Below are 12236 nucleotides of genomic sequence, written 5' to 3'. Positions count from 1 at the left end.
TGCTTTCAAAACATCCATGGGTCCTCAAAAATCCCAGAGTCTGGTGACTGTTCCAGTGTGCACCTGACTGACTGACAGATGGGAGGGTTAGGTACACATGCTCAAGCTGAAACTCTATGTTGAAACAGGGACCAAATCATCCTGATATTGGTGGACAAATTCCTCTCCAGTTTGTCTGGTCTTTATTCAATTATTTTGAGAAAAAGTGATTTTTTCCCCCTACACTTAAAGTCTGATTACATTAACTGAATTCTAAGACAACTGCTTTTATTCAGGGTCACAGGCAAGGGACAAGTTATGCAAATGGCAAAATATCTCCATCTGATCTTACAGATGCCAGCTGAAGCAGAAAAAAAAGCAAAGGAAATAAAGCTCCTGGGAGGACCTGGGCTTTGCTGAGAATAAAGGAAAGATACTGGAAAATGAAAGTAAGAGCTGTCATTCCCAGGGTGGCAGGCCAAAAAGAAATGGGTCTCACCGATAATCATTTCTCTGAAGCCAAGTCACCCCTTCACAAGTGACACATTAGTGATCGGGCCACATCAATGCAGCAGCTATGCAGCTGCTATGCAGCTGCTGGGGATTACAGACATTGTTCCTTATGTCTGCTAATGGCAGATCAAGAAGAAATGATACCACATTCTAGAGTCTTCTAGAGTCTGGCTTTCAAAACAAATTCAGCCCATTCTTTTCCCTGAGGCACCAGGTGGCCTAGTCAACCTCCAGTTTTTCCAAGGGTACCACTAAGGCAGCTAAACTGAGGGAGTGTAGACTGGGGTCCAGTCTGATTATTCCTCTGAAAAATACTTCACAGCCCAAGTGAAAAACTGGGGGCATCTGAGTAAGATACAGATTATGATCATGGCCTTGCAACTGTGTACAGCTCTTTGCTTTTTAAACAGATAAAATATTGTCACCTGGAGGTGATCTGAGAATTGAGTAAGACCAGGGGTAGGCTTTAGAAGTGAGAGATTTAAAAAAAAAAAAAAAAAAAAAAGGAAAGAAAGATAAAAGAAGTGAGAAATAAAGAGAATCTATCCTCTTGCCCGACTGGTCCATGTTCTAGGGAGTTACAAAAACATTTTGAGGCTACCTAAGGTTTAAGTTACAAAAACACTCAAGAATACCTGTTTACATTGACACATCTGGGCTCATCACGATTTTCCCCCAAGGTTTTATCTGACAAATCATCAGCTTTTGGAGATGGAGGCCACTTGGTGAATTTGGATTTGAGAGGCCAATCAAACGTAGGAAGAGTTGAGTAATGGCCTCAGAGTTTGGGTTGGAGTGATATTATGGACAACATACAAAAAAAGCCCAGTGATGAGGTCACCAGATGTTGGACCTAGAACTTGATGAAACATTTTTTCACATCTGTAAGGTTTGACTTTTCCCTTGAATGCTTTCCTAAGAACCTGACTTATGGGGCAAGGCTTATTTTGTCCAACACAAGCATTTGGAACAAAAACCACCATTGATTTAAGGTAGGAGGGAACCTCCTTTCTTGGCCAAATGGTCTTTCCACTTAGTCTCCTACAGAGAAAAAAAAAAAAAGTACTTTCACCCAAACTCCAGTCCCCAAAATTAGTGACTACAAACACAGGGCCCAGCAAGTGCACCCGGCCTCGGGGCACTATTGCCTTCCTTACCCGCAGTTTCTCCTCGGTCTTGGTGGACCGCTTACAGTCGGGGTGCCAAACGGTAGAACCTGGAAAGACAACACATGGCTAAGAATAAAGGAAATGGAAAGCAGCCGGAGTCCTATTAGATAGAACTTCTGAGAGTGGCCCTGTGCCCAAGTGAATCATGACAGTTCAAACTCCAGGGGCGTTTTCCACATCTGGTCTGAACTTGTTCTATAACAGTCATAATCCTAGACCACAGAGACCACTAACTGGGCACAAGAGTGTCTTGATGAAAGAGACATTTAGTTCTTGACTGGGTGGTGGTTTTTGTTTTTGTTTTTAAACTGTATCATTATCCTTTAAAAGTAATGTCTGTGCGCTTAGCAACAGCTGCATTTAATTTCAGAAATATAAGCCATAAGCCATGCTTATATAACATCAAAACAACCAAGCAACTTAGATGAGGGCCATAAAGTCAAACCAGATCGCCTATAACCAGAAGCAAAACTCACTGAAGCTTTTGTTGATCCAGCAGACACAGGAAATCAATCTGACTAGCAGAAAGGTTGAAAGTTACATTTACAAATCCACAAGTTTTCCTTTAACTTTTAACCTTTTAACTAACTGCAAAAAGTCTTCACTTTTAAACTAATGAAGGCACTAATTCAGTGTCACTTTCTGTTCCTGGTTTAATGCCTCACTTTATAGGAGTGTAAAGCACTTTCTTAGATGGTACCAGTACCAAAGAACTAAGCAAAACACTTATATCCAATCAAAAGCTCTTTTCTTATAAGAATCAAATGTCTGCCTATATGATTTTTTTATGCCTAGATAGACAATCTATGTAATTTATGGCTAAGGCCTATATGTAAGTCTTATATGTTCACGTAAGGGTATGTTCAAATGTGCAATGGGCAGAAGAACTTGAAGAGGGAATTAAAAAGACCTAAGCGGGGCTTCCCTGGTGGCGCAGTGGTTGAGAGTCCGCCTGCCGATGCAGGGGACACGGGTTTGTGCCCCGGTGCGGGAAGATCCCACGTGCCACGGAGCGGCTGGGCCCGTGAGCCGTGGCCGCTGAGCCTGCGCGTCCGGAGCCTGCGCTCCGCAACGGGAGAGGCCACAACAGTGAGAGGCCCGCGTACCACACACACACACACACACACAAATTTGAAAAAGTTTCCACTAAGTGGGAAGCAGTAAGTAAATGATATAAACTTAATAGGAATCTCAGTATGAATATTAGACTTTCTATATTTCATTGCTGAAATCTTTCTCTCTTCAAGCAGCAATCTGTGTGTACTTGAAAAGTATCAAATTAAAATAACTCTTGAATTATTTTACACCACTGAACTAAAATACTATTAAATTAATGACAGGGAAAATACATTTTATATCAGAATAATACTTTAATCTCTATTTAGCAGTAATTTCTATCTTGCTTAACCCAGGGCCAAAAAAAAAAAAAAAAAAAAGATCAAACAAACCAAAACCAGGCAGACACATACTCCATTCAGCACCAGCATTTACTCTGAGGCTGGCTACAAAGCACAGGAAATCGTCTTAATATGGAGAGCCAAGGGCCGGGGGTCAGGGCTGGGTCCAGGAGCTGCGTGCGCTGTGGAGGTTCTACTGAGCGGGCGTCCTGGCCCGGAATCCCGGGTGTGCACATGGTGTCACACTGTTCTCCAGAGGTCAGACACATAGGGAATGTGAGCCAGAGAGAACGTCTGATGCTGGGGAAGATGAAACTGCTCATTCTTCAAGGATATGCCAAGAGGGCAGGCAAAGAACACAGAAGCCCAACTCCAGGAGAGATTTACAACAATCCCCAAATTCTGAATGTAGCCCAAACTAACAGAGTTGTTTATTTGTAGTGTGAATGTGCTGCACTCATGCACAGCCTGAAATCACCCTCTCTATTCAGCTTCCAGAACCGTGTGAACGTGCAGAGCTGCACCCAGACAGAACCCTGAGGCTGGGTTCTCAGCAGACACAGGGGTGACATGCAGTCTTGGGACCTTGATTGTGAGTGCCGTAATTGACACGCTCAGATCTAAAACAGAGCCTGGAGACCAACTGAAGAATAAATCTGCTCCATGCTGAAAATATAAACCGACACCTGCCTATCGCTCTCATGGATTCACAGCCTGTCCTCAGGGAAATGCGTCATATAAAGCACACGTGAGACCACGGATTTGGTGCTTCTCACTTGCCCTTACTGGGCCCTTTAAAATTCAGCGAGATCTTTAATCAAAATTTTTCAGGGAGATCCTTCTAAAGCTAAAAGGATGTTCGGGTTGTCAATTCCTCGTATAGCTAGCATTTTTAAGGGGAGAGTAGCCAAAGCTTTGCTCTAATACTCAAGAATCATTTCCAGAGACTTTTCTTAGTTGCATAAAAACAAAAATTGAGAGCAAAGCAAACCATTCATTAAAACTACACATAGTGTTACATGCAGAGAGAGATGAAGAAATGACATGTAAAGGCCGATGAGACCCAGTAATTAGTGAAGCGGAATAAGGAACAGCTCTCATGGTTCTTGCTAATTTTACTGATAAGCCCTTGTCTATTTAATGACTCTTTTCCCCGCTAAAAATAGTAAAATGCTTGCACAGATGGTGCTGTTTGACTGGAGGAGAATCCTCCCCTAAAGTTCTCTGAGAAGCTTCAGAATTTTAGAGGAGACAAAAGCTAATCATAGCTGTACACTGGGAAAATTCCTCAAAATTATTTTCATTAAAAAAAAAAATGGAATGGCCCTCTGGTAATGAGCCCTTCCTTGGCACCAGAAACTTCTCAATTTCTCTGTCAGGGACTTTGGGTGTGTCCTCTGACTCTCTGTCCCTCTCTCTTACACTATGACAGCTATGTCATCTTAATGGGATGAAGTACATCTGTGATGCAATTCACCAAATATGAGATTTTCTTCTTTCTGAAAGCCTGGACAAGAGCAGCCTGCGAGGCCCCCCAAAATCCTTCCCCTAGGACGGTGAAGTGAGAAATGACAAAGTAGCCATCCAATGTGTAACATTTCTAGAAATGCTTTCCCTCTTTTGATCTTTTGCTTCCCAAGCATATTCCTGGGGGCTGGGTGGGAGGAGGGGTGGCTGATTTTCACTCTTGCCTAACCTCCACAGCAGCAAACATCAAGTCCAATTCATTCATCCAGAAGCAACACACTCCTCTGTTAACAGTCTCGGGGAATCACTGCCAGGGTGTCAATTGCTTGTCTGATTAATACTAACTGATGAGGGTAACATTTGGCTACATTCATTCTGGATCCACAGAGCCCTGCAGCCAAAGAAATGCCTCCTTCTCTAAAAACAAACATAGCAAGGTTTTCTTTCCCCGGGTGGGGAGAACTTACTGGATTCTTGAGTCCACCTTACCTTGAAGATACATTTCCTCTCCTTCTGTGAACATCTGGTTGCATCTGCTGCATCGTGCACAGCTAGGGTGGTAATGTTTGTCACCTGCCTGCAAGAGAAGAGGTAGGAAAATAGGTTAGTCTATTACTGGTCACTGCTCCCGGTCTCTTTTCTGGATGTGGAAATTTGGAGGAAAAGAGAAGAAGCTGGGCAGGAAAAATAATTGTCCAATTGACCAAACTTCCTATACCAACAGCCCTAGAAGCTGAAGCTGATCCCACTGGATCTGGGAGGGACTCAAAGACCAGCTACTTGTGCCTGCCATGTGAGGCTGCCTTGCCTCTTGGGGTTTCTGGCATCCAGTTGTCTCTCAGCTTGGGCTCTCCTGGACGGCTGCCAGTTATACAGCATGTGCCTGAGATGAGTCCACTCCATCTCCCAAACAAGCCCACCTCAAAAACATTAACATCCAAATTGATGTTGTAAGCCAGTGTTGGTTTGTACTAAAGCAATCAAAAGAAAGGATCCTATTTAGCAGCCTCTTGCTTTCCTAGCTAAAGAGTCTGAAAATAATATAATCTACCCAGCTTACATCAAGATGAGAAAAACCACAGTAAAAGACATCATCCGCTGCTTTTTATCCTGGAAGGAGCCCCAACTCTCTTCTCTGCTGCTCATAACAATCTTTTGCCAAAGTCTCATTTTAATTGTTTTCTGAAGAAGGCATTTCACTGAGGTGGCTCTGCATTATTCCTGGGCATCTCACATTCTTAAATATGACAGATGCCACCACAGTGGGTGTTGACTTCCCCAAAGCAAAATGTCACTGGACACAGGGACAAATCTGTAGACAGGTTCCAAGTCCCGTTAGAGTCATGCTCCAAATGCATGCCCGACAAAGCAAAATCCTTCCGTCCACATCTTAGCAAAAAGTCTTGCCACCCCAAAATTATCATATGTACTCTGCAATTAAATCATTTCATCAGTCGACCATAAAAACATTTCTTTTGCATTAACTGTGCACAAGGCACTGCTGAGAGCCCAGAGTTAGAAGTGACTTCACCCTGTGCCTGCATGAAATCTCAACAGGAAATCAGAGGTCAGGTAGTGATTCCTTTCTCACACCCTTCTGTAGAAACTATGAAACCAATTAGCTACTAGAGTGTGAGATGGTGGTCAGCTACTCAAGATAACCCAGTGGAAAAAAAATGGAAGTTATTTACAAGCAGAAGCCAGGAATGAAATCTTTTCAGTGGTGCCTGCCAGAAAATTCCAGAAGTGGAATTTTGCTCTTATCCACACAGCATTATTTATTTATTTTTTCGGCAGGGGGTGGGGTGGGATGGGTGGGGGGAGGCATGTGAGGGGAGTATAGGAAATGTTCACACAAAGTAGCCCTTTCTCTTCGGCCATCTAGGGTCCAATGTGAGTGAAAGGAGGAAGAGAAAATATTACTCAGTTCTAAACTGTGTTGGGTCAGCTGGGATATCAATGCTGGGAGGTCCCAGGCATTTGGACAATCTCTGAATTCTCAAGGAAAGTGTAGGGGACAGAATTAAGGCCCCTTGACAGGAATCTGGTGTAGTCTGCAGTGAAAAGCACACGCCCTCAGTAAGCCAGAAATAGAAAGATATTTCTTCAAGCTGATAAAGTGTATCTACCATATTTAGTGGTGCAGTATTAGAAGCATTCTAATTAAAGATAGGAACAAGGCAGAGATGTACACTTTCACCAGCATTTTTCTTTAGTCCTAGCCTATGTGATAGATCAAGAAAAAGAAATCAGTATAAAGGTCACCAATAAAAGAGTTCAGTCAAGTAGCTAAATAAAAAATTAATATATAAAAACCAACAGTTTTCCTATTCACTAGTAATACAAATTAAGTCCAGGTGATGGGAAAACAGGTCCCTAATTGTAATAGCAACAAATAAACCCTTCGATGAAAGATCTACATAAGGATCTTAACTGATGGGCATAAAAGACTTAAATAGAGACGTATGGTACCTGCGGATGGGAAAACTAAATATAGTAAAGATGCCAAATTATCCAAAATGAACCTATTAATGCAATATATTCTCAGCCAAAATACACACAGGAGTTTCTTTTATAGAACTAGACAAGCTGATTTTAAAAGTTCACATGGAATAAAAAAAATGCACAAAAATATAAAAACTGCGTTGGAAAAGAGAGTGGCAGTGAAGGGGGTTTTTCCCTTCCCGAATAAAAAGTTATTCTAAGGCTAAAATAATTAAAGTGTTCTAATATTGGTGCAGGGATAGAAAATAAATCAGTGGGACAGAAGAGAGGAGCCAGGTGCACAGCCATACATACAACAAGAGAATCATGATAAAGGTGGTGTTTCAAATGAGTTGAAAGAAATGGGTCATTCAATTAAAGGTGAGAACAATGAGTTTTTCACTTAGAGAAAGTTAAATCTAGATTCCTAACTCACAACCTACACAAAAACAAATTCTAGAGAGGTACAAAGTTAAAACAAAATCATAGAAATATTAGAAGAATATGTAGGAGACTGTTTTAACAAACTTGGGAAGGCTTTCCTAAGCAAGGCAAAGCCTAGAAACAATAAAGATAAATATTGACTGTGTACGTGTGCCTGCACACATACACACATGCACACACAATCTCTAGACATAAAACAAAGTTACAGACAGGGATAAAATACCTGTCATGCATTTTAGAGAAAAGATTATTATCCAGAATTTATAAAGAGCATCTACAATGAAAAATAAATGGCAATATGGGCAAAAGGCAATTTCCAGAGGAAAGGTAGATAACCCCCCAAATAATTAGCTCAACCCCACCAGGAATCAGGGAAACACAATTTAGAAAAAGAGTGTTTTCCTTCAACAAACTGGCAAAGATAAGAAGAGTAATGTGAGGAAACAGGCATTCTCACACACTTGTTGGTGAGCAAAATTCTTTTTGGAAAGCAATGTTTACTGAAATTTAATGTGTATATACATACTACTCCCTGATGAACAATTCCACTTGTTAAAACCATTCTACGGAAATTCTCACACATGTACCCAAAAATGTATGTATTAAGGATATTCAGTTTTGAATTACTTGTAACAGCAAAGAACAAGGAAACAGAAGCAACCTAAAGAAGAAAGTAGTGAAATAAAATAATGACTCATGTAGCCATTAAAAGAAAGAAGTAAACGTATATGTATTTATATGGAAAGAGTTCAAACAAATACTACTAAGAGAAAAAAAATCAAGTGGAAAAATAACGCCTGTGATATAGCCACATACAGTGGTGGTCAAAAGTGTGGAGATACTGGGGTAAGTCTGACTGGATCCAAATCCAGTTTCAGCACTTTGTGGTCCCGTAAAGGTGACAATCTCCCTAACCTTCACTTCCACAGCTGTAAAATGGGTAGAATAATAGCACTTAACTCATGGCGCTGATGAGAGGGCTAGTGTATTGCCTGCCCTTACCCTCTGCCCCCCAACATCCAGCCCTATAAGTCAGGCACTGTTACTATTATTTATGCCAGAGAGGACACACACATATATATATATGTATATTGATTTTATATGTGTGCCCTGCACGGAGAGAAGGTAGGGAGAATGCACCCCAGTTAGTTTTCTGTGGTTCCTTGTGGGGAAAGAGGAAGGAGCAGGGTGGGAACCTAACAATTTCCTTTATATGTTTCTGTATTGCTTTGATCTTTTACAAGAATTCATTTTTATGTTACTGTGTAATAAGGAAATAAAAGACTAAGAGGAAAAAAGTCCATTGTCTCTTGGGGTCATAACACCCAACGTGATCTTGGGCAAATCACAAACTCTTGGAAACTCTATTGCAAAGTAGAGATGATGATGACAAAAGATGGTGACAATAACAATAAAAGTGAACATTTTGATGATTATTCTGTGTCAGTCACTGTTCTACATACTTCATAAACATTCAGTCATTTGTTTCACAATAACCTCTATTCCCTACTTTATAGATGAGGAAGCTGAGGCTTGGAGAGATTTAGTAAACTTGTTCCTGGTCACACAGATAGAAAGTGGTAGGGCCAGGCTGCAAACGCAGGTAGTCTGGCTCTGGAGCACATGTTCCTAACTAGTACCATAACTAATAACCATACAGTGCCCCACTGCTGTATCTACCTCACAGCGATGCTACGGTGAACGATCAAATGACACTTTGAAAATGTTGTGATGTACCGCATACAATAATAACAGGAATCACAACATAATAATCCTTTGCACAGAGACGGTTCCAGGGCCATCTACAGAAAGGCTTGTTAGCGCGGTTTGGGATGCTGACAAGAGGCTCTCTGGATGCTGCCGCCCTTTCCCAAGGACAGGCAGAGGAGAGTAACTGTGTTACATGAGCTGTCACACAAGACGGACGGAAGATTTGTCAAGCGCTCCTGTGGCAGGGCTCTGCTCTGTAAATCACGAGCAAAATCACCGCTGAGAAACACCGCCCGCGTAACGCCAGGGGCATCGGTCTTGACCCGTGCACTTGCTTCATCCCACGATGCTGAACATGTCAAGAGATACGGTGAGCCAGAATCAAAGGGCAGTCGCACAGCCGTTTAAAAGTCTTTCTGTTTGTGCAGCAGTGCAGGCCTGGGGGGCGGGGGGCACAGGGTCATGTGCTCAGGATAGGGGAGCCCCTCCTTTGCATGTGTGAGCCACCCCGTCCCTGTTTCACTTCTTCTTAACACAGGCACCCATGATGGTTCACAGACAAGCCCTGTGCACAGGGCCAGGAAAGGTATCAGAGCTGAACACAGACGGGGTGATATGCAAACTAACCAAAAAAAATGGATGTAGCTGAATCCAAAGCATTTAAATTAGAGTCATTTTTAGAAGAAGGAAAAGTATTTCAGATCATGAGCAAAATGAGACTAAACAGCGTCCATCTACGAACAGATGAGGAACACACAAGTCACTGTGGAGAGGAGGCTATTGATTGCAAACTTATTTTTTTTTTTAAAGATTTAATTTTATTTATTTTTGGCTGCTTTCGGTCTTCGTTGCTGCACGCGGGCTTTCTCTAGTTGCGGCGAGCAGGGGGCTACTCTTTGCTGTGGTGCACGGGCTTCTCATTGCGGTGGCTTCTCTTGTTGCAGAGCACAGGCTCTAGGTGCACGGGTTTCATTAGTTGTGGCACCTGGGTTCAGTAGTTGTGGATCGCGGTCTCTGGAACGCAGGCTCAGTAGCTGTGCCACACAGGCTTAGTTGTTCCATGGCATGTGGGATCTTCCCGGACCAGGGCTCGAACCCGTGTCCCTTGCACTGGCAGGAGGATTCTTATCTACTGTGCCACCAGGGAAGTCCCCTGACTGCAAACTTTTGAAGCACTGTGGGCTTTGTTGTGACAGGTGACTTCACAAGCAGTGGTCACCGGGTACCTGTCCCCAGACCCACACCCTGGAACACCAGCTCTGCCTCAGCCCGAGAGGCCAGACGTAGCTCTGGGGCTCACCACAGCCCTGTCATCACCATTTTCCGTCCATCTTTGTACCCTGCTATTTAAAAAATTACAACCTTACTTATTTTCACATATTCAAAATGCACACGTTAAAAAGTCCACATTCTGGCTGGCATTAAACTCTATGGACCGTAAACGATTTGTTTATTTAGTTGAGTTTTATAAAAGCACCTGCATACACATTCAAAGTGCTAAAAATCACTTGCCTTTAATGGTGCTGATTAAGTCACACTTCTCTGGTTATTATTCCTATTTAGTTAATCTCTAACTTGAAGTATAAACTTTATCATACAGGCGAGAATACCATCTGGGGAAATACCACCTGCTATAAAGTAGGAGAAAGGAGCCCTGAACTCCTTGTGGACACGGGGTGCAGGGAAAGGGTTACAAGATTCAGAATCAGGAGACTGGGGTATTATTTCTTTATTTCTTACTCATGGGACCTCAATTATGTCACTACTTACCCTCTCCAAGGCCCAGGACCCTTCTCTGTAAAAAGTGAAGGGCTGGACTAGACAATTTCAAGTCCCATCCTGCTGTAAAATTCTGATTCTGTGTGAAATTCTGTCCCTCTACAAGCTCACATGGCAGTGTTAACAGAAAAGTAATCTAGGTAGAGAAAGGACATTCTTGATGGCAGGGAATGGAATTTAACTGAAGACTCCATAGTGTCTGACAGCCAGGAGTTCTGACGCCCTAAGCCCTGTGCCAGTGTAACAGGCCACTGGGAGTAGAAAACAGAACTGTAATTATAGACCCCGTCCTTGGACAGATAATCTGCTTAGCTCCGGAATGGCTAACTGCCCTTTTCAGTTTCTCTTTACCCCTTTTCTCTTGGAGTGCTTTATTCCTGATACTGCCCAGGAGATAGGAAACATGGCCTTTGAGGTCAACCTTCAGCAATTTAAAGCTTATGCCACGCCTCCTTCCAAAAAGGACTTCCAGATGCTTATCAGAGAAGGCTGTGACCTGAAAACAATGGAACAAAAACCTTAGAGGAAAAAAAAAAAAAATCAAAAGGCTCCACACTCAGGCAAACATGTTTGTTGGGATTCGAGCTTCGCAGTAGATGAGGACAAAAGGGAAAATGGGCCGAAAGTCTCACTGTGTGAAAAAAAATGGTCACATACAATTGTCACTAGAGAGGCAAGGCTTCCTGATTCTAAATTAGTAACAGTCACCGCAGGCTGAGGTTCAGGAGGGTCTTGCTCTGTTCCAGGCAAGGGCTCTGAGTGATGATGGCTCTCAGACAGCCCTGTGAGGTCGGTGCTATTTTACAATCTTGTTCCGCAAGCAAAAAATGAAAGCTCAAAGTGAACGATTTCTCCAAAGCTCCCAATGCTTCCAAAAAGCAGAGCTGGGCTGAGTCCAGGTCGCCTGACTCCAGGCCTCCTCTTACGTAAACTGCCTCCAAAAGGCACCAAAGGAATTCTCATAGGGGTACCTCAGTTCTGGAGCAGTAAGACGCCTTCCACACTAATTCCGATGATGGCTGGAAAGGTCCAAGTAGTTGTTTCTTACACAGATCCTTGAGAAAAACTGAGGGTGTAGCACTGAAAGGTCGTTGAATGAAATCATTCTCACAGGGGAAGCTGAACTATCAAGGTCTAGGCTTGTGGTCTCATTTAAAAAATCTAACTTGATCCAGAGATGGTACTCAGAATACCCAAAGGAATAAACAAATTGCATTTCTGTCCCTGAGACTCTCGCAAACATGGGTCTGGTTGATGGTGCTTTCAGACGAAGGACATGCAAACACTTGGAGGT

The 12236-nt window shown here is 42.7% G+C and overlaps 1 protein-coding gene across 2 annotated transcripts in view; it reads right to left on the bottom strand.

Annotated features, from left to right (window-relative positions):
* The window catches only part of ABLIM1 (actin binding LIM protein 1), a 237490-nt gene that overhangs the window by 49473 nt on the left and 175781 nt on the right, over positions 1–12236 (bottom strand). For both annotated transcript variants that reach the window (XM_067024591.1, XM_067024592.1), the window contains 2 exons: positions 5015–5102; positions 1650–1708 (listed from right to left, as the gene is read on the bottom strand). In XM_067024591.1, the coding sequence (XP_066880692.1) occupies positions 1650–1708; positions 5015–5102 (147 nt within the window). The remainder of the gene's footprint in view (positions 1–1649; positions 1709–5014; positions 5103–12236) is intronic.

Source organism: Kogia breviceps, chromosome 2 (assembly GCF_026419965.1).
Source record: "Kogia breviceps isolate mKogBre1 chromosome 2, mKogBre1 haplotype 1, whole genome shotgun sequence".
Classification (NCBI taxonomy): domain Eukaryota; kingdom Metazoa; phylum Chordata; class Mammalia; order Artiodactyla; family Physeteridae; genus Kogia; species Kogia breviceps.
The sequence above is the reverse complement of the archived record's forward strand: the minus strand, read 5'-3'. Positions and strand labels throughout refer to the sequence as shown.